Source organism: Anomaloglossus baeobatrachus, unplaced genomic scaffold (genome assembly GCF_048569485.1).
Source record: "Anomaloglossus baeobatrachus isolate aAnoBae1 unplaced genomic scaffold, aAnoBae1.hap1 Scaffold_217, whole genome shotgun sequence".
Taxonomy (NCBI): Eukaryota; Metazoa; Chordata; class Amphibia; order Anura; family Aromobatidae; genus Anomaloglossus; species Anomaloglossus baeobatrachus.
In genome coordinates, this window is record NW_027441987.1 from 379,681 (window position 1) to 400,493 (window position 20,813).

Sequence of the window (20,813 nt, forward strand, 5' to 3'; positions counted from 1 at the left end):
CGTTCACAGAATAAAATACAGACCACACCCACTTGGATAAAATTGTAGATTTCCATGTAGGGAAGAAAAGGGCTATATCTCAGGAATGGAGAGGCGTAGAAACAAAAGAAAAATGGCGCCGGATTCAGAAGAGCGGCGTTTACACCAGATAAAAATGATTACCATATTTTGCATCTTATAAGAAACGGCGATTATAAGATGCACCCCAAATTTAGAGAAAAAAAAATATAGGGTCTGTCTTATAATCTGGTGGTCTCTTACCAAAGGGGTGGTGGTGGCAGCGGTGGTGGGGCTGTGTCATAGGAGGCAGGGGTAGTGCTGAAGTAGAGCGACGCTGCGGGTGGTGCAGCAGGTGTCCCGGATGCATGCTGCAGACACTGTGAAGCAGGCGGAACTTCAGCGGGTGGTCAAGCAGGTGTCCCGGATGCACGCTGCAGACACTGTGAAGCAGGAGGAACTTCAGGAAACTGTCGGCAGTGCGGGCTTCCATGAAATTGCGCCCAAAGTCGGCGTGTGTACAGATTGAGCAATGACAAGCAGAGATCTCATCTACGCACACGCCACCACCGGGTGCCATTTTCCTTAAGTCCGCTGCAGGGAGATCAATGGGCAGGAGGTGGCATGTGTGCAGATGGGCCCTTGAACCGAGAGCTCCATCTGCGCAGGTGCCGACTCTGAGCGCCATTATTTGAACCGCGCACCACCGACATTTCAGGATGGCGGCCCCTGCCTTACCTCCCGCAGCACAGCATGGCTACCAACCCGTAGTATCGCCCCTGCCTCCTGTGACCCCTCTCCAGCACCTCCATTCAGATTATAAGATGCACCCATCATTTTCCTTCTAAATTTTTGGGAGGAAAAGTGCGTTTTATAATCCGAAAAACACAGTACTAATTCAAGGCAAGTAACAAGTCCTATTAAGGGTTGCCATGTTATCACACTAAGGGCAAGCTTTGCTCAGGGTATGAATGGCTGACAGGAGCATTTGCTGTATTCCTGTGTGTTCTTCTTTAACAGAACACAAGTAGATGTTGTCAGAGGACCATGGATGACCGAAGTGCCTGGAGGTTCTGCTCCTTGAGATATTGCTGTAAATCCTTGTCTTTATGGGACTCGCGCTCCGCCTGCCGGTAGAATTCATCCAGTCTCCTGGAGACTCTGCGCTTGGATCCTTCCTGCCCCTGCTCCTGTCTTCTCCGTTCCTGGAGATCTGCCTCCTGCTGCCTTTGTCGAGTAATCATCTGATTGTTGAGGAGCTCCTGGAATCAAAATGACGGTGGGAAAATATATCAGAGAATTGCTAAAACTGCAAATCCATAAATTACGAATAATGCAGAGGAAATGCCAAAGGACACTCGCCTTATACTTCCCGTCTTTCTCTTGTTGTTTATGGATCTTCTCCAGATCTAGAGTCTCTCGCTGCTGCCGAACGTCACTCCAGAACTGGACTCTCTGATCCTCCTTCCTCCGCTCCTTTCTCACGTCTTCGTCTTTCTTGCGGCTCCTCTCTTCAGCCGTGGCTCTGAGGAATTCTGCCTGTTGTGTCTCCAATCCCTCCTGATCCCGTCTCTTCTCCAAGTCAAGCAAAATCCTTTGTTGTGAACGAAGACTGTAAATAGGAGCAGTATTATAGTAGTTATATTCTTGTACATAGGGGGCAGTATTATAGTAGTTATATTCTTGTACATAGGGGCAGTATTATAGTAGTTATATTCTTGTACATAGGAGCAGTATTATAGTAGTTATATTCTTGTTCATAGGGGGCAGTATTATAGTAGACATATTCTTGTACATAGGAGCAGTATTATAGTAGTTATATTCTTGTACATAGGGGGCAGTATTATAGTAGTTATATTCTTGGCCATAGGGGCAGTATTATAGTAGTTATATTCTTGTACATAGGAGCAGTATTATAGTAGTTATATTCTTGTACATAGGGGCAGTATTATAGTAGTTATATTCTTGGCCATAGGGGCAGTATTATAGTAGTTATATTCTTGTACATAGGAGCAGTATTATAGTAGTTATATTCTTGTACATAGGAGCAGTATTATAGTAGTTATATTCTTGTACATAGGGGCAGTATTATAGTAGTTATATTCTTGTACATAGGGGCAGTATTATAGTAGTTATATTCTTGTTCATAGGGGCAGTATTATAGTAGTTATATTCTTGTACATAGGGGCAGTATTATAGTAGTTATATTCTTGTACATAGGAGCAGTATTATAGTAGTTATATTCTTGTACATAGGAGCAGTATTATAGTAGTTATATTCTTGTACATAGGAGCAGTAATATAGTAGTTATATTCTTGTACATAGGGAGCAGTATTATAGTAGTTCTATTCTTGTACATACGGGGCAGTATTATAGTAGTTATATTCTTGTAAATAGGGGCAGTATTATAGTAGTTATATTCTTGTACATAGGAGCAGTATTATAGTAGTTATATTCTTGTACATAGGGGTACTATTATAGTAGTTATATTCTTGTACATAGAGGGCAGTATTATAGTAGTTATATTCTTGTACATAGGAGCAGTATTATAGTAGTTATATTCTTGTACATAGGGGGCAGTATTATAGTAGTTCTATTCTTCTACATAGGGGGCAGTATTATAGTAGTTATATTCTTGTAAATAGGGGCAGTATTATAGTAGTGATATTCTTGTACATAGGGGCAGTATTATAGTAGTTATATTCTTGTACATAGGGACAGTATTGTTGTAGTTATATTCTTGTACATAGGGGCAATATTATAGTAGTTATATTCTTGTACATAGGGGCAGTATTATAGTTGTTATATTCTTGTACAGAGGGGTAGTATTATAGTAGTTCTATTCTTGTACATAGGGGCAGTATTATAGTAGTTATATTCTTGCACATAGGAGGCAGTATTATAGTAGTTATATTCTTGTACATAGGAGGCAGTATTATAGTAGTTATATTCTTGTACACAGGGGGCCGTATTATAGTAGTTATATTCTTGTACATAGGGGTAGTATTATAGTAGTTATATTCTTGTACATAGGGGTAGTATTATAGTAGTTATATTATTGTAGATAGGTGCAGTATTATAGTAGTTATATTCTTGTACATAGGGGCAGTATTATAGTAGTTATATTCTTGGCCATAGGGGCAGTATTATAGTAGTTAGCTTCTTGTACATAGGGGCAGTATTATAGTAGTTATATTCTTGTACATAGGGGCAGTATTATAGTAGGTATATTCTTGTACATAGGGGCAGTATTATAGTAGTTATATTCTTGAAAATAGGAGCAGTAATATAGTAGTTATATTCTTGTACATAGGGGCAGTATTATAGTAGTTATATTCTTGTACATAGGGGCAATATTACGGTAGTTATAATCTTGTACATAGGGGCAGTATTATAGTAGTTATATTCTTGTACATAGAGGCCAGTCTTGTAGTAGTTATATTCTTGTACATAGGGGCAGTATTATAGTAGCTATATTCTTGTACATAGGTGCAGTATTATAGTAGTTATATTCTTGTACATAGGGGCAATATTATAGTATTCTTGTACATAGGGGTAGTATAATAGTAGTTATATTCTTGTACATAGGGGGCAGTATTATAGTAGTTATATTCTTGTACATACGGGCAGTATTATAGTAGTTATATTCTTGTACATAGGGGGCAGTATTATAGTAGTTATATTCTTGTACATAGGGGGCAGTATTATAGTAGTTATATTCTTGTACATAGGGGCAGTATTATAGTAGTTATATTCTTGTACATACGGGCAGTATTATAGTAGTTATATTCTTGTACATAGGGGGCAGTATTATAGTAGTTATATTCTTGTACATAGGGGCAGTATTATAGTAGTTATATTCTTGTACATAGGAGCAGTATTATAGTAGTTATATTCTTGTACATAGGGGCAGTATTATAGTAGTTATATTCTTGGCCATAGGGGCAGTATTATAGTAGTTAGCTTCTTGTACATAGGGGCAGTATTATAGTAGTTATATTCTTGTACATAGGGGCAGTATTATAGTAGGTATATTCTTGTACATAGGGGCAGTATTATAGTAGTTATATTCTTGAAAATAGGAGCAGTAATATAGTAGTTATATTCTTGTACATAGGGGCAGTATTATAGTAGTTATATTCTTGTACATAGGGGCAATATTACGGTAGTTATAATCTTGTACATAGGGGCAGTATTATAGTAGTTATATTCTTGTACATAGAGGCCAGTATTGTAGTAGTTATATTCTTGTACATAGGGGCAGTATTATAGCAGTTATATTCTTGTACATAGGGGCAGTATTATAGTAGTTATATTCTTGTACATAGGTGCAGTATTATAGTAGTTATATTCTTGTACATAGGGGCAGTATTATAGTATTCTTGTACATAGGGGTAGTATTATAGTAGTTATATTCTTGTACATAGAGGCCAGTATTGTAGTAGTTATATTCTTGTACATAGGGGCAGTATTATAGTAGCTATATTCTTGTACATAGGGGCAGTATTATAGTATTCTTGTACATAGGGGTAGTATAATAGTAGTTATATTCTTGTACATAGGGGGCAGTATTATAGTAGTTATATTCTTGTACATACGGGCAGTATTATAGTAGTTATATTCTTGTACATAGGGGGCAGTATTATAGTAGTTATATTCTTGTACATAGGGGGCAGTATTATAGTAGTTATATTCTTGTACATAGGGGCAGTATTATAGTAGTTATATTCTTGTACATAGGGGCAGTATTATAGTAGTTATATTCTTGTACATAGGAGCAGTATTATAGTAGTTATATTCTTGTGCATAGGGTCAGTATTATAGTAGTTATATTCTTGAGTAAAGGGGGCAGTATTATAGTAGTTATATTCTTGTACATAGGGTCAGTATTATAGTAGATATATTCTTGTACATAGGAGCAGTATTATAGTGGTTATATTCTTGTACATAGGGGCAGTATTATAGTAGTTATATTCTTGTACATAGGGGGCAGTATTATAGTAGTTATATTCTTGTATATAGGGGCAGTATTATAGTAGTTATATTCTTGTACATAGGAGCAGTATTATAGTAGTTATATTCTTGTACATAGGAGCAGTATTATAGTAGTTATATTCTTGTACATAGGAGCAGTATTATAGTAGTTATATTCTTGTGCATAGGGGGCAGTATTATAGTAGTTATTATTATTATTATTATTATTATTTATTATTATAGCGCCATTTATTCCATGGCGCTTTACAAGTGAAAGAGGGTATACGTACAACAATCATTAACAGTACAAGACAGACTGGTATAGGAGGAGAGAGGACCCTGCCCGCGAGGGCTCACAGTCTACAGGGAATGGGTGATGGTACAATAGGTGAGGACAGAGCTGGTTGCGCAGTGGTCTACTGGGCTGAGGGCTATTGTAGGTTGTAGGCTTGTTGGAAGAGGTGGGTCTTGAGGTTCCTCTTGAAGCTTTCCACGGTAGTGGAGAGTCTGATGTGCTGAGGTAGAGCGTTCCAGAGTATGGGGGATGCACGGGAGAAATCTTGTACACGATTGTGGGAAGAGGAAATAAGAGAGGAGCAGAGAAGGAGATCTTGTGAGGATCTAAGGTTGCGTGCAGGTAGGTACTGGGAGACTAGGTCACAGATGTAGGGAGGAGACAGGTTGTGCATGGCTTTGTATGTCATGGTTAATGTTTTGAACTGGAGTCGTTGGGCGATGGGAAGCCAGTGAAGGGATTGGCAGAGTGGCGAGGCTGGGGAGTAGCGAGGGGAGAGGTGGATTAAGCGGGCTGCAGAGTTTAGGATAGATTGGAGGGGTGCAAGAGTGTTGGAAGGGAGGCCAGAGAGCAGGAGGTTGCAGTAGTCGAGGCGGGAGATGATGAGGGCATGCACTAATGTTTTTGAAGATTCTTGGTTAAGGAAAGCACGGATCCGGGAGATATTTTTGAGTTGTAATCGGCATGAGTTGAAGAGGGCTTGGATGTGTGGCTTGAAGGATAGAGCAGAGTCGAGGGTTACTCCAAGGCAACGAGCTTGTGAGACTGGGGTGAGTGAGCAACCATCAAGTTTGATGGAAAGGCTTGTTGGAGGAGGTGAGTGAGGAGGAGGAAAGACAATAAACTCTGTTTTGTCCATGTTAAGTTTTAGGAATCGTGCAGAGAAGAAGGATGAAATAGCAGACAGACATTGTGGTATTTTGGTTAGTAGAGAGGTAATGTCAGGTCCAGAGAGGTAGATCTGTGTGTCATCGGCATAGAGATGATACTGGAAGCCGTGGGACTCTATGAGCTGTCCCAAGCCGAAGGTATAGATGGAGAACAGCAGGGGTCCAAGAACTGAGCCTTGAGGGACACCGACAGATAGGGGGCGAGCTGAGGAAGTGGTGTGAGAATGGGAGACGCTGAAAGTTCGGTCGGTTAGGTATGAGGAGATCCAAGATAGGGCCAAGTCTGTGATGCCCAGAGATGAGAGAATCTGTAGTAGGAGGGAATGGTCTACTGTGTCGAAGGCAGAGGACAGGTCCAGGAGGAGGAGGATAGAGTAGTGTCGCTTGGCTTTGGCGGTTAGTAGATCATTGGTGACTTTGGTTAGGGCAGTTTCGGTAGAATGATGTGGTCGGAAGCCAGATTGAAGCCGGTCAAAGAGGGAGCAGGAGGAGAGGTATGAGGACAATTCAAGATGGACATGCTGTTCCAGTAGTTTTGAGGCATAGGGGAGAAGGGATATGGGGCGATAGTTTGACACAGAGGATGGGTCAAGGGAGGGCTTTTTGAGGATGGGTGTAATAGAGGCATGTTTAAAGCATGAAGGGAATACACCACTTGCTAGTGATAGGTTGAAGAGATGGGTTAGGGCTGGGATGAGGACTGCGGTGATGTTGGGGATGAGGTGCGATGGGAGCGGGTCCAGTGCACAGGTGGTTAGATGTGATCTTGAGAGTAGAGTGGAGAGATTGTTTTCTGTCATGGTGGAGAAGCTGGATTTGGAGGAAGAGGGATGAGTAGCTATGATGAGGGGCTGTGGTGATTGTGGGCCAAAGCTTGCTCTGATGTTGTCAATCTTCCGCTTGAAGAAAGAGGCAAAGTCTTCAGCTGAGATGAGAGGAGAGGGAGGTGGTGCCGGAGGACGGAGGAGAGAATTGAAAGTGTTGAATAGCTGTTTAGGGTTGTGAGAGAAAGAAGATATGAGGGATGAGAAGTAGGTTTGTTTTGCAGCAGTGAGTGTGGACTTGAAAGTGGTGAGGGACTCTTTATATGCAATGAAGTGTTCAGTGGAATGAGACCTCTTCCATCTGCGCTCAGCAATTCTGGAAGCCCGTCTAAGTTCTTTAGTCTGCCTTGTGTGCCAGGGTTGCCTGTTGATTGTGCGGGTTTTGGTGTGTGTGAGGGGGGCAGCTGATTCGAGAGCTGCAGAGATTGTAGTGTTGTATAAAGTTGCAGCGGCATCTGCATCATGTAGAAATGCAATGTCTGTTCTTTCGCTGGGGGTCACGTGTGAGAAACATCTGTGGGAGTTCCTAGAAACCTGGTCTACAGCGCCCCCCTGTGGCCAGACGCACAAGGTAACTGATTGAATTGCATACCTGTTGTAAACCATGCTTTATCTGTAACTGTACTCTGACATATGTATATTCTGTAGATTCCCTATTGTATATATTGTAGTTCTAGTGTGCTTTAGGCTGATTAAATTATATAATTAATCTTGGGCTGTTCTGTTATCTCGATCTTGACTCCCACGTCTGTGTGTTCGGCTAATAGTTACCGTGAAGCGGTTGGTGGCAGCGAGTTTGTGCCAAGGATTATTGTGGGGAGGCCAGTGAGATTCGGGGAGATTTTATATATTCCGCCCGCGGAGGTCGGGGGAATATATACCCTACTCTCACCGGGGACCCTTCAATAATCGGCATAAGTAGTATAGCGGCCTCCTTGCTTATTGTCGGGCAATTCCATAATTGGCCTGACTATAAGAGGGGCGCTAGAGAGCGCATCACGTGCTCTGTCGGTCGGGAGGTATAAAGGAGGGGTGACCCCCCACTTGTTACCCCCCGATTGTGACGTACTGGTAGCCAGCGCGGGGGATTTCTGAGTGACCCCCCCGGTGGTTTGTGACTGTAGTTATATTCTTGTACATAGGGGCAGTATTATAGTAGTTATAGTAGTTATATTCTTGTACATAGGGGGCAGTATTATAGTAGTTATATTCTTGTATATAGGAGCAGTATTATAGTAGTTATATTCTTGTACATAGGAGCAGTATTATAGTAGTTATATTCTTGTACATAGGAGCAGTATTATAGTAGTTATATTCTTGTACATAGGAGCAGTATTATAGTAGTTATATTCTTGTACATAGGAGCAGTATTATAGTAGTTATATTATTGTACATAGGGGCAGTATTATAGTAGTTATATTCTTGTACATAGAGGCAGTATTATAGTAGTTCTATTCTTGTACATACGGGGCAGTATTATAGTAGTTATATTCTTGTAAATAGGGGCAGTATTATAGTAGTTATATTCTTGTACATAGGAGCAGTATTATAGTAGTTATATTCTTGTACATAGGGGTAGTATTATAGTAGTTATATTCTTGTACATAGGGGCAGTATTATAGTAGTTATATTCTTGTACATAGGAGCAGTATTATAGTAGTTATATTCTTGTACATAGGAGCAGTATTATAGTAGTTATATTCTTGTACATAGGGGTAGTATTATAGTAGTTATATTCTTGTACATAGGAGCAGTATTATAGTAGTTATATTCTTGTACATAGGAGCAGTATTATAGTAGTTATATTCTTGTGCATAGGGGGCAGTATTATAGTAGTTATATTCTTGTACATAGGGGCAGTATTATAGTAGTTATATTCTTGTACATAGGGGGCAGTATTATAGTAGTTATATTCTTGTATATAGGGGCAGTATTATAGTAGTTATATTCTTGTACATAGGAGCAGTATTATAGTAGTTATATTCTTGTACATAGGAGCAGTATTATAGTAGTTATATTCTTGTACATAGGAGCAGTATTATAGTAGTTATATTCTTGTACATAGGAGCAGTATTATAGTAGTTATATTATTGTACATAGGGGCAGTATTATAGTAGTTCTATTCTTGTACATACGGGGCAGTATTATAGTAGTTATATTCTTGTAAATAGGGGCAGTATTATAGTAGTTATATTCTTGTACATAGGAGCAGTATTATAGTAGTTATATTCTTGTACATAGGGGTAGTATTATAGTAGTTATATTCTTGTACATAGGGGCAGTATTATAGTAGTTATATTCTTGTATATAGGGGCAGTATTATAGTAGTTATATTCTTGTATATAGGAGCAGTATTATAGTAGTTATATTCTTGTACATAGGGGCAGTATTATAGTAGTTATATTTTTGTATATAGGGGCAGTATTATAGTAGTTATATTCTTGTATATAGGAGCAGTATTATAGTAGTTATATTCTTGTATATAGGGGCAGTATTATAGTAGTTATATTCTTGTATATAGGAGCAGTATTATAGTAGTGATATTCTTGTACATAGGAGCAGTATTATAGTAGTTATATTCTTGTACATAGGGAGCAGTATTATAGTAGTTATATTCTTGTATATAGGGAACTTGTAATCACTAATATACAATGTCTATACCGTCTGTTATCCTGAATCATCAGCTCCTTCTGCTCCAGTTCCTCCATCCTCTCTTCCCTCTTCCTCTGTCTTTCCTCCGCTCGCGTTCTCTGTACTTCTGCGGTTTCCACCTCCTTTTGTTCTTTTAGTTCCTGATGTCTTCTGGCTTTAGCTTCATAATTCTGTGGAAATGAAGCATATTCAGTCCTGAGAATTAAAGCTTTGGGGTGACCTCTACTTCAGAGCTCAATCACGGAAGCTTCGATTTGTGTTGTCTCCATAGATACAAACTTATAAAAACAAACTGTGTGTAGTCTGAACCAGGAGCAAAAAGTAGGGAACAAACTGAAGAGTTTATGACTGCAGGAGCTGACTACAGAGGGCCTGTTTGTAGTCTGTAACCGTGACAACACACTTAGGGAGGAGGAGTGTGGCTTAAAATGAGGGTGATGGGGGTAAAAACTGACGGCAGAACCCATATTTGGCATCCTATAGGTGACTCGGTCTTCGGTGAATCGGTCACTTACTAGTTTTAGAGGATTTGAGCGTGGTCTCCGAACTAGAATCACGGACTCCATAGCCCTGCGATCGTCTTTCATCGCCTTTTCTATACGCATCAACGTTTTCTGGAGATGCGTCACATTCCCAAGGTTTAAAGATGAGGCTACAAAAACACATTTATATAGTGGATACTTCATATTTTCAATATTCTAGGCTATTCTTATACCATAAGGAGGATATTCTCTCCTTCAAAGTCTCCATGACGTGTCCTGGAGGACCCAGCATGTCCTTGTTTTATATGGACAACTCATTGATTTCAATAAGCTCCATGTAATACCGCATTTCACCAGTGGTGGCGCTGCAGGAAAATTGAGCACTAGCTGGTGATGATCACCAGGGATCTTAGGCGAAAAACACCTTGTCATCAACTTATTTTCACAGAACCCTTTTTAAACAAAAAGGAAAAAACTAATTTTGATCTTTTCACCAAAACAATTTCGGCCTACTATCTTTTTATTTTTCCACCTTGATTTCGAGTGGTGGATTTTTTATTTTATCCTTAGTTGGTCTGTGATATGGAGGAGGGTATGTATCATGAAGGTAGTGTAAACCTTGATGTCCGCTCTGGTACATGTACTGGCACAAGGCTTATAAGGGCTTTCTAGGGACAGATTTACGGATAGCTGGAGAGATGGGCAGGTCTGGTGATCCACATACTTCTCCACACATATAGGTGTGTGTGATGGTGGAACATGAGGGGTTCTGTATTATGTTGTGTAGGTTCATATTTTAGGCTTGGTTAACTGTCCATTATTTGTATTGTGTGTACATTGTATTGTCTGTAGGTAAGCACCCCCTGTAGTGTTTCTGTCCCTAGGTCTGGGGGAGGGGGGCCTGGAATCCACCTAAACTCTTTGCTTACCTGGGAGATTCATGCAGTCTGTTTGAGAACTTCAAGAGTAAAGCAGGAAGATTCATCCTCTGTGGGCAAAAGCTGCGGCTCCCGAGAGAGACCTGGGCACTTAGTGCTTACTGGACTATTTTTACCCTCTGTGTGGTGGATTATGTTATGGACCGTTTTATTTGCTTGGAATAAATTCTCTTTGGATTGCTCATCCATTTCTCGTTTTGTTAATTGTGTGATATCAGAGAAGGACCCCGTCACATGTCTCATGTGTTAAGAAGGAGACTGCTTGTTTGACACATGGTAATTGTGGGGAGACTGTGTTGTGTACAGGAATCCTCAGAGAGCGAGGATGAGCTTGAATGGTGGAATTCAAAGCTAACTACAACTCGTCCCATAAAAAGCAAGCCCCTATATGGCTATGCTGACGAAGAAGTAAAAAGGTTCTGGCTGTTGTACAAAGGGGAGGATTAAAGTTTAAAAAAAATATTCACACTTACCTTCTCTTTTATTACAAAACGTGTCCGGGGGGTCAATGAGGTTTTCTGTCTGAGTGTTTCTACTATGGATGAGAGGTTCCTTCTGAAACAAAAAAAATCACCAAACAAGACACATCAGCCGCCTCCCATCTGTAATCATTTCTATAGAAAAGTCTTGAATTCTAAAAACACCGCTGTGATAGACATTATGCTGATTGGTGGGACTCTTGTGGTCAACAGCCTAAACATACATGTCTACTTATCTGGTGGCCTCCCTGGTCCTGCACCTTCTTCCTCTGGAGTTTGGATTTTTCCTTGTCAAGTTCTTCATCTTTTTTGAGAGCTTTGTTCTTTTGGGAAGATTTTTCTTTAGTTGCTGTGATCCGGTTGATGTGGTTCAGTGAATTCCTGAGGGCCACCCATAACTCCGCGGGAACATGACACTTTTGGCAAACACCAGTATCAGGACCACAATAGAGACATGTATGAGACCCGGGGCTGCCAAATTTCTCTTCTGCTTGAAACTCTTGGTGATTATCAGTAGTGCCCATAAAGGGGAAACTGGTGCAGGTCTCTATCAGCTTCTTTCGAGTTTCGGGAGGAATATACAGCTCTAAGGTGATGCGGTCACCTAAAATCTGAGGAATCCATATGGCCAAGCCGGGAGGAACTTGCTTAGTCTTTCCATTCCAGAAAGTCACCAGGACCCCAGTGCTGTCAAAAGCTAATAAAGAAGAGATATCAACTAGTGATGAGTGAGTAGTGATGGGCGAGCACCAAAATGCTCCATTGCTCATTACTTGATTCAAACTAGTCAGAAGAACTCGACGCGAATAACGAGCCTTATGGAAAGTCAATGATTGGCCTTTTCGGGTCTCTGGGGTATAATACAGGAGGTAGATCAGGATCAGTAATGTAAGGTATGTACACAGTGACTGCAACAGCAGAATAGTGAGTGCAGCTCTGGAGTATAATACAGGAGGTAACTCAGGAACAGTATAGGATAAGCAATGTAGTGTATGTATACAGTGAAGACTAAATTATTTTAAGTCTAGATCTCAAATGCGAAATATCAACATTCTCACGTACTCTCATACCTAATCCACGTGCTCTTGTTTCTTTTCCTTGCAGAACAGTACCAGGTCCATAGTTCTCCATTTTAGCATCTATTGGTGCTAGGACGTGGTCTCCTGGAGATAGGGGTCTCCACCTCGCATCTTCATAGTGGATGATGTCACAAACTGGTGTCTCCTGCATGCGGAACTGACTTTTGCCCTTTAAGGAGCGACATTTCTCAAACTCCACAAGAAATCGATCGCTGCAGCCCTAAGGTCATGATGATTCGAGATATAATCGTTGACTTTCTTGACTATCCAGAACAGCTTGGGAATTCTGCAACATGTCAAGATATAAGGCATATCTGCTACTCACCTCCACCTCGTGGGCAATGTGCCCCATGTAATAAAGTCCATCAGTATCCCTGCGAGCCAGTACCCTGGCCCCTCTGAACAGATTCAATACTTCTGGTGCTAATTGCACGGGGCTTACAGTTGATGGAGGGTCTTCAGGATGGACACAGCAGTTGATAGGTTCCACCCTGGGAAATATCAAATCAAAGGGAAATATCAGATCCAAACCCAAAACAGGTTCCTTCATTTTTTGGTGTTGTGGTGCTAGATGACAACTGACACTTTCCATGTTACTATCATTGATGAATTTTGAGCTCTTCTACTTCCTCAGCTCAACATGAAGATCCAATTTCTCTGCCTGAAGACTGTGTTAAGAAGCCTTGTCAGTAACCAAATAATCAGCGTAGAGTCTTAGAGGTACTTTGCACGCTGCGACATCGCTACTGCGATATCGTCGGGGTCAAATCAAAAGTGACGCACATCCGACGCCGGTAACGACGTCGCAACGTGTAAAGCCTAGATGTGCTGATAAACGATCGCAAAAGCGTCGAAAATCGGTGATCTGTGTAGTGTCGGTCATTTTCATAATGTCGCACCAATAGGAGATACAATGTCGTTCCTCATTCCTGCGGCAGCACACATCGCTGTGTGTGAAGCCGCAGGAGCGAGGAACATCTCCTTACCTGCCTCCACTGGCTATGCGGAAGGAGGGAGGTGGGCAGGATGTTTACGTTCCGCTCATCTCCGCCCCTCTGCTTCTATTGGCCGCCTGCCATGTGACGTCGCTGTGACGCCGCACGACCCGCCCCCTTAGGAAGGAGGCGGGTCGCCGGCCAGAGCGACGTCGCAGAGCAGGTATGTGCGTGTGAAGCTGCCGTAGCGATAATGTTCGCTACGGCAGCTATCACAAGATATCGCATGTGCGACGGGGCAGGTACTATCGCGCTCGGCATCAGTAGCCGATGCTAGCGATGTCGCAGCGTGCAAAGTACCCCTTACAGTAAGTAGTAGAGAGGGAGGAGGGAAATGCGGCTGCAGCTGCTATGAACATATACATACTCAAACACAGGGAACAGAAAAGACCTTCTATAAGGAGAATATGTGCCCGCACCCAATTGGTCCTCTACAGGCAAGTAATACCCTAGCTGGACAACTAACAACACCATCTCGGAACTGACTTCCTAAAAGGCCGAGGGGGATTCTTGTACCTCCTAGAGGAACAGAGGAGAGGCCGCCACACACTGCCTACGAGGGGAAAGGAAGGTGTGCAGGAGGATACGAAAACCGAGTGAGTGTCACGCGATGTTCGGATTTGCACACACCTGTAGGCGCTATGTTGTTGGACTCTGTTCACACCACAGAGCCTGACAAGCTACCTGAGGCTTCTGTATTTTTCAGACAGAGACGGGCGTCGTCTGGTTCAGGTTCACTGGTCTTCAGCTCTGCAGGAGTTAGTTCCTGCAGACTCGTGAGCAGGACCTAAGAGCTCCGGTGGCTAATTGGCACGTGCAGGTGTCTCCTCCCTATTTAAAGTATGACTACCTTCCTGTATGTGCCGATGATAGCTTCAGCATAATATCCAGCGATCACAGTCTCGGAGATGTTCCTGTTGCGCTTCTGAGCAGTGTGGACATTTTCCTGTTGTGCGTTACTCCCACCCTTTTTCCATTGTTTTCCCAGTATGTATATTGTCTCTCCTTTGTGTTTTGATTACTGTGTGTACGAGTTTCCGTTCTCACTTGTCCGTGTCATTTTGTGGGGTGTTCTCTTTGTGTTTTCCGGCCCGCCTCGAAGATGTGGGAGAGGTGGAGTGAGATCAGGGCTCGGACAGGAATTAGGGTCACGCTGGGGGTTCAGACCTGGTTACCATCAAACCAACCTCCGATATAAGGTACAGCGCAGAGTCTCGAATCTGAGGGCCAGCCTAGAGTCACCTGTCCTGTCATTACATACCCCGTGACAGTGAGAAAATTAAACACATTCATAGAAAGTTGAAAGGGATAGGAACTGTGAAGGAAAAAAAAACGACTCACAGCAGACACTCAAACGGTGTTTACCAAAAGGTAAACACTTAAGCTTAATGGATAAAACTCCTTGAAACCAGGCAACCTAGAGATATAGCCAGAAAGGAAGTGCAGTGAGAGGTGAACATATATAGCCCCACCCAGAATGTGATAGGACAAATCACAATGGGGAAATTAGAAACACCTGGAGAGGGGCAAACAAGAAGGGAGAAACACCGACAACAGGAATAATCAGCATTTGGATAGAGAAGAAACAGTCAGGAACAGGCCATGCAGTGACAGGTTACCGGAATCCCCAAACTGACCCATGACAGCAGCTTATCGCTGCGAGAGGGATGAAGGGGAAAATGTAGAGAGACATCTTTGTGTTATACACAGCAATAAAAATGTATAAAAGCATGGAAGAAAAGGTAATACATTGTAGAAGTCAAATATAAGGGCTCCAAATGGTCAAATTAGGATTTTGAAAATAATAGGCATAGACGCTGCTCATGTGCTGTGCGCTGAACAACATTGCTACTAGATATGTCTTAAAATGTGTGATACTTACTGAAATTCAGAGGAGACAACTGTAGAGAAAGTGCAGGAAGATGAGGAAGATGATGACGGACAATAATGACTGGGTCTATGATAACCACTAATTCTGGTCTAAAACACAAGAAATGTATATAATTGTTAATATTCACGTGTCCTGTAATCGATGTGTCCTGTGTATTGTAGTATTTAGAGGAAGTGTCCTGTGTGGTGTAGTATACAGAGGATGTGTCCTGTGTGGTGTAGTATATAGAGAATGTGTCCTGTGTGGTGTAGTATATAGAGAATGTGTCCTGTGTGGTGTAGTATATAGGGAATGTGTTCTGTGTGGTGTAGTATATAGAGAATGTGTCCTGTGTGGTGTAGTATATAGGGAATGTGTTCTGTGTGGTGTAGTATATAGAGAATGTGTCCTGTGTGGTGTAGTATATAGAGGATGTGTCCTGTGTGGTGTAGTATATAGAGGATGTGTCCTGTGTGGTGTAGTATATAGAGGATGTGCCCTGTGGGGTGTAGTATATAGAGGATGTGCCCTGTGGGGTGTAGTATATAGAGGATGTGCCCTGTGTGGTGTACTATATAGAGGATGTGTACTGTGTGGTGCGGTATACAGAGGATGTGTCCTGTGTGGTGCGGTATACAGAGGATGTGTCCTGTGTGGTGTGGTATACAGAGGATGTGTCCTGTGTGGTGTAGTATACAGAGGATGTGTCCTGTGTGGTGTAGTATATAGAGGATGTGCCCTGTGGGGTGTAGTATATAGAGGATGTGCCCTGTGGGGTGTAGTATATAGAGGATGTGCCCTGTGTGGTGTACTATATAGAGGATGTGTACTGTGTGGTGCGGTATACAGAGGATGTGTCCTGTGTGGTGCGGTATACAGAGGATGTGTCCTGTGTGGTGTGGTATACAGAGGATGTGTCCTGTGTGGTGTAGTATACAGAGGATGTGTCCTGTGTGGTGTAGTATACATAGATGTGTCCTGTGTGGTGTAGTATACAGAGGATGTGTCCTGTGTGGTGTAGTATACAGAGGATGTGTCCTGTGGGGTGCAGTATATAAAGAATGTGTCCTGTGTGGTGCAGTATATAGAGAATGTGTCCTGTGTGGTGTAGTATATAGAGGATGTCTCCTGTGTGGTGTAGTATATAGAGAATGTCTCCTGAGTGGTGTAGTATACAGAGGATGTGTTCTGTGTGGTGTAGTATATAGAGGATGCGTCCTGTGCGGTGTAGTATTTAGACAATGCGTCCTGTGCGGTGTAGTATATAGAGGATGTGTCCTGTGCGGTGTAGTATATAGAGGATGCGTCTTGTGTGGCGTAGTATATAGAGGATGTGTCCTGTGGGGTGTGGTATATAGAGGATCTGTCAGCTCCCCAGTCCAGTGCAGGTCATACTGCCCTAGATATGTACATTCTTTACTACCCACCATATTTGAAGATCCCAGGGGCTTCAGATTAATGGTGCGGAAGGCCCCTTCCCTCATCCAGTCATTCGGTTCTTCTCGCAGGTACACCACATTTACGGAGCATGTGTTCTCATCTCTGGCGAGAAAGCTGTAGATGTTCTGCAGAATTCGAGGTGGTAGGGCGTCCATCACTAAGTACACCGTCTGACATGATGGGTCCTCAAAAGCTGCAGCCAAAGCTTCAGTGGGGTTGGTCCCAGAGTCACAGGCAAGAGTCCGGATCCATGAAATAGCCTGATTGGCAGTATCGGGGGTCCACATCACCGTGCGGTCACACCACTTGTGGATCTAACAGGAAGTAGTTTAGATACAGTTAGATAACTTACTTGTATTCCAGTGGTGCCTGCATTGGATCAGGGACTGTATTATGCAGGTTGTCCCATAAATGATGATACTATCTGTGTTGATCAAGCTCTGTACAAAGTTTACATCTAGCTACCAACAATCTGATAACAGTCTGACACCCGCACCCCAGCCAGTCTTCCCAATTGATGGGGTCTGATTGCTGGGCCCACCATCGATCCTAAAGGGGGCTTTACACGCTACGATATTCCTAGCGATTGCTAGCGATGTCGAGCGAGATAGCACCCGCCCCCGTCGTGCATGCGATATCGTGTGATCGCTGTCGCAGCGAAAATTATCGCTACGGCAGCGTCACACGCACATACCTGGTCGACGGCATCGCTGTGACTGCCGAACAATCCCTCCTTCAAGGAGGAGGTGCGTTCGGCGTCACAGCGACGTCACTAAGCGGCCGGCCAATAGAAGTGGAGGGGCGGAGATGAGCGGGACGTAACATCCCACCCACCTTACTTCCTTCCGCATTGCCGGTGGAGGCAGGTAAGGAGATGTTCCTCACTCCTGCAGTGTCACACACAGCGATGTGTGCTGCTGCAGGAGCGACAAACAACATCGATAATAAACCATTAACGATTTTTGGTTTGAGGACGACCTCTCCATGGTGAACGATTTTCACCACTTTTGAGGTCGGTTAAGGTCGCTGGTAAGTATCACACGCTGCGATATCGTTAATGACGCCGGATGTGCGTCACTAACAACGTGACCCCGACGATAATTCATTAACGATATCGGAGCGTGTAAAGCCCCCTTAAGAACAGAGCCTCTTGCGAATGGAGGAGTTGTCTATCATTTGCTTTCATGTTTGATTCTTTTTTTAATGGGACCACTAGAGATAGCCAAAGTACTTGGCTGGTCTTCGGCACTCCCAGTAAGAATGGATCAATCAACGCTTCATTTACATGGGACTCTTCAGCGCCAAAGTTCTTGGGATCGGTGGGATTCCAGCAGTAGGACCCCCAGCGATTGCAAAGTTATCTCTTATCCTACAGATAGGAAATAACTTCCAAACTTGAGAGTAGCCCTCTAAGGAATTCTCTTTATCAGGAATGTGCATAGTCTCGTACCTCCTCAGAGAAGTGGATGACATTGAAGGATGACGCTCTCCAGCTGGTGACCAAGTTGTACAGCGCCTTGGAGACATAATTCTTCAGAAGGTTCAGTTTCACGGGATCTCCATCCAATGTGCCAACAGCGAATGTCACAGCTCCAGTGAGATTCTCAGGACACTGGGAGCAGAAGCAGCTGGTATGGTGGAGACTTGACATGTCTCGTGTGTGTGTCTCCTGATATGATCACATAAGAGCACGTCATGCATCCCCCAAAAAAAGGAACGTAATGCCAATAATCCAAACTGGTCTCTAAGAATGTAAGGAAAATAGCAACGCACAAACAAGCAGTTTCCTTCTTCCTGGAGATAAGTATCACTTAGTGAATGGAGCAATGCTCCCATCTGTGTTATTATTTGAAAGCTGTCACCTGGACACACGATACAGGACAAGCAAGTCTGCACAAGTGAAAGCTCACCCTCTAGAGGTGGAAAACATATTGTAGGCCATAATCGCCTCCTTTCAAAGGTCCCTCACATTGGCTTCTGACTACTTTGCCATAATGCAGGCTGTCAAGTGTCATATACCCTCAAAAGACCAATATATACCCTCTGCAACCAACCACTCATTTTACAGAGGCATCAGACACCCCACCTGGTGAAGGTGCAGCATCACAACCAGTGTGGCTTCAATTGTCCATATACTGGTGGACCGCAGTGACGAGCTCTGCCCTCACTACTGCCTAGAGCTACAAATTCATCCCTTCTCTGCCCGGTGACACATCCATCTAATCCTGACAATAGAAAAAGTCTCCAAGGCACTTGTAGGACCATGTTCTATGGACCATAATAGAAAATTCTAAGTAAAAGTTCATGCCACCAGGTCCAACATGGTTGATCGTCCATTTCAAAACCAACATGTAATGTTACATTTTTACTGTGCTGGAGAGGAAATATATGGCCAAATGAAGCTTCCCATAACCCTAACAGGGGATCCATGACTGGACCCACTGTAACAGCTTGTGTGTGTGTGTTTGGGGGGGGGTTATTTGGGCACCACTCCTCTCAGGCTTCTCACATAGTTAAATATGACCTTCTAGGACCTCGGAGTAGAAGAACCGATCGATCTTTCTGAGGCTCAGACCCGATGTCCCGGGTCCTAAAAGTTTTACAAGGTTTGTAAGTGTGTTAGAAGCCCAAAGAGTTCAGTATCTAGACACAGTTCTTCTCAAGCTCTTCACGCAGTAAAATGACAAGGACCAGGTAAATGGTCTGAACCTCATGGGAGTCAGCTGGGCCAAGATAAGTTTATGGAAGCAACACTTTTCTGGCATATGTGAGGTCCAAGAATTTTCACCTCACATGGAGCTATGTGAGAAGTCATCAGAGAAGCGACAATATGGATGCCACTCTTCTTATATTTAATGACAGTTATTATGCAACTTCAATGACCCTTGCATCACATCTGAACCTGTTGGGTGTTGGTCAAGCCAGGATTATGGCATAAGGACTTCCAGACCTGGGGGTAACTGTATTGTGTAACTGTATTGAACTGACCTCCTGATTAGACACTTCTGTCTCTTCCTCCAACCAGGGGTTTCACACTTCCAGGACACACCACATTAGGGGACTTCTGGAGTTGTTAATCAATACCACAATATTGAAAAGTTCAACCTCCTTACTAACTAACACTCAAACTCTGAACTCCTGGTGGTGTGTAGACAGGCCCACCTCCATGAGGATGAGTGATGCGGGAATTGAAGTTTTGGCTAACATTTAGCTGTATGAGAAGATCTGAGACGAGTTATGATCCGGGCGCCACTCTGATTAGGTTTCATGACAGTTTTTAAGTAACTTTAAAGACCTCCACATCACATCTGAACCTGATGGGTGCCAACCAGGGTCTCTCACATTTCTGAAACACTCCACATAAGGTAAGGGGTCTTCAATGCATCCAAGAAAGGTTGATCAATATCCACTATTGGAGGGTTGAAACTTCTACTAAGACCCACAGGCTTTTGACAATTTGTGATGTTCAGTGATGTGGTGGGCCAAAACGTTTTACCTGGCATGAAGCTGTGTCAAAAGCCCTGAGAGAAGTGACGATCTAGGTGCCACTCTGCTTGCATTTTGTGCAAGTTATTATGTAAGTTTGAGGATCCCCGCTGTGAATCTGAATCTTGTGGTATTGGCCAAGCCAGGTTCATGGAATAAGGACTATCGGACCTGAGGGCAACAGTCTTGGCTACTGGAGCAACTAAGCTCCTGGTTAGACACCTCTCTCTGCTCCTCTAACCAGGGGTCTCTCACACTTTTAAGACAATGCACATCAGGTTAGGGGCATCCCATGTCGGACATGTTAATCAATAGCCTTCTATTGGACGGTTGAATCTCTTACTAAGACCCCTCTGACTCAAGACTCCTAGTGGTGTTCGGACAGGCCCATCTCCGTTAGGATGCAGTGATC

The 20,813-nt window shown here is 43.0% G+C and overlaps 1 protein-coding gene across 1 annotated transcript; it reads right to left on the minus strand.

Annotated features, from left to right (window-relative positions):
• Positions 1–1,034: 1,034 nt before the first annotated feature.
• LOC142261414 (uncharacterized) lies at positions 1,035–18,566 on the minus strand. Its single transcript, XM_075332104.1, has 11 exons — positions 18,366–18,566; positions 16,903–17,229; positions 15,488–15,585; positions 12,936–13,101; positions 12,602–12,830; positions 11,756–12,228; positions 11,526–11,607; positions 10,148–10,284; positions 9,642–9,802; positions 1,360–1,609; positions 1,035–1,259 (listed from the first exon to the last, which is right to left on the minus strand). Exons 1-11 carry the CDS (start codon positions 18,564–18,566, stop codon positions 1,035–1,037), a joined length of 2,349 nt encoding a protein of 782 aa, XP_075188219.1.
• Positions 18,567–20,813: the final 2,247 nt, after the last annotated feature.

Bases quoted from the DNA above. Each gene is read 5' to 3' on its own strand.
- LOC142261414 (XM_075332104.1), bottom strand. From the start codon at position 18,566: ATGTCAAGTCTCCACCATACCAGCTGCTTCTGCTCCCAGTGTCCTGAG. The intron at 13,102-15,487 runs GTAAGTATCACA...GATATTTCCCAG, and splicing joins GTTGTCTCCTCTGAATTTCA to GGTGGAACCTATCAACTGCT. The intron at 1,260-1,359 runs GCGAGTGTCCTT...TTTTGATTCCAG, and splicing joins AGAAAGACGGGAAGTATAAG to GAGCTCCTCAACAATCAGAT.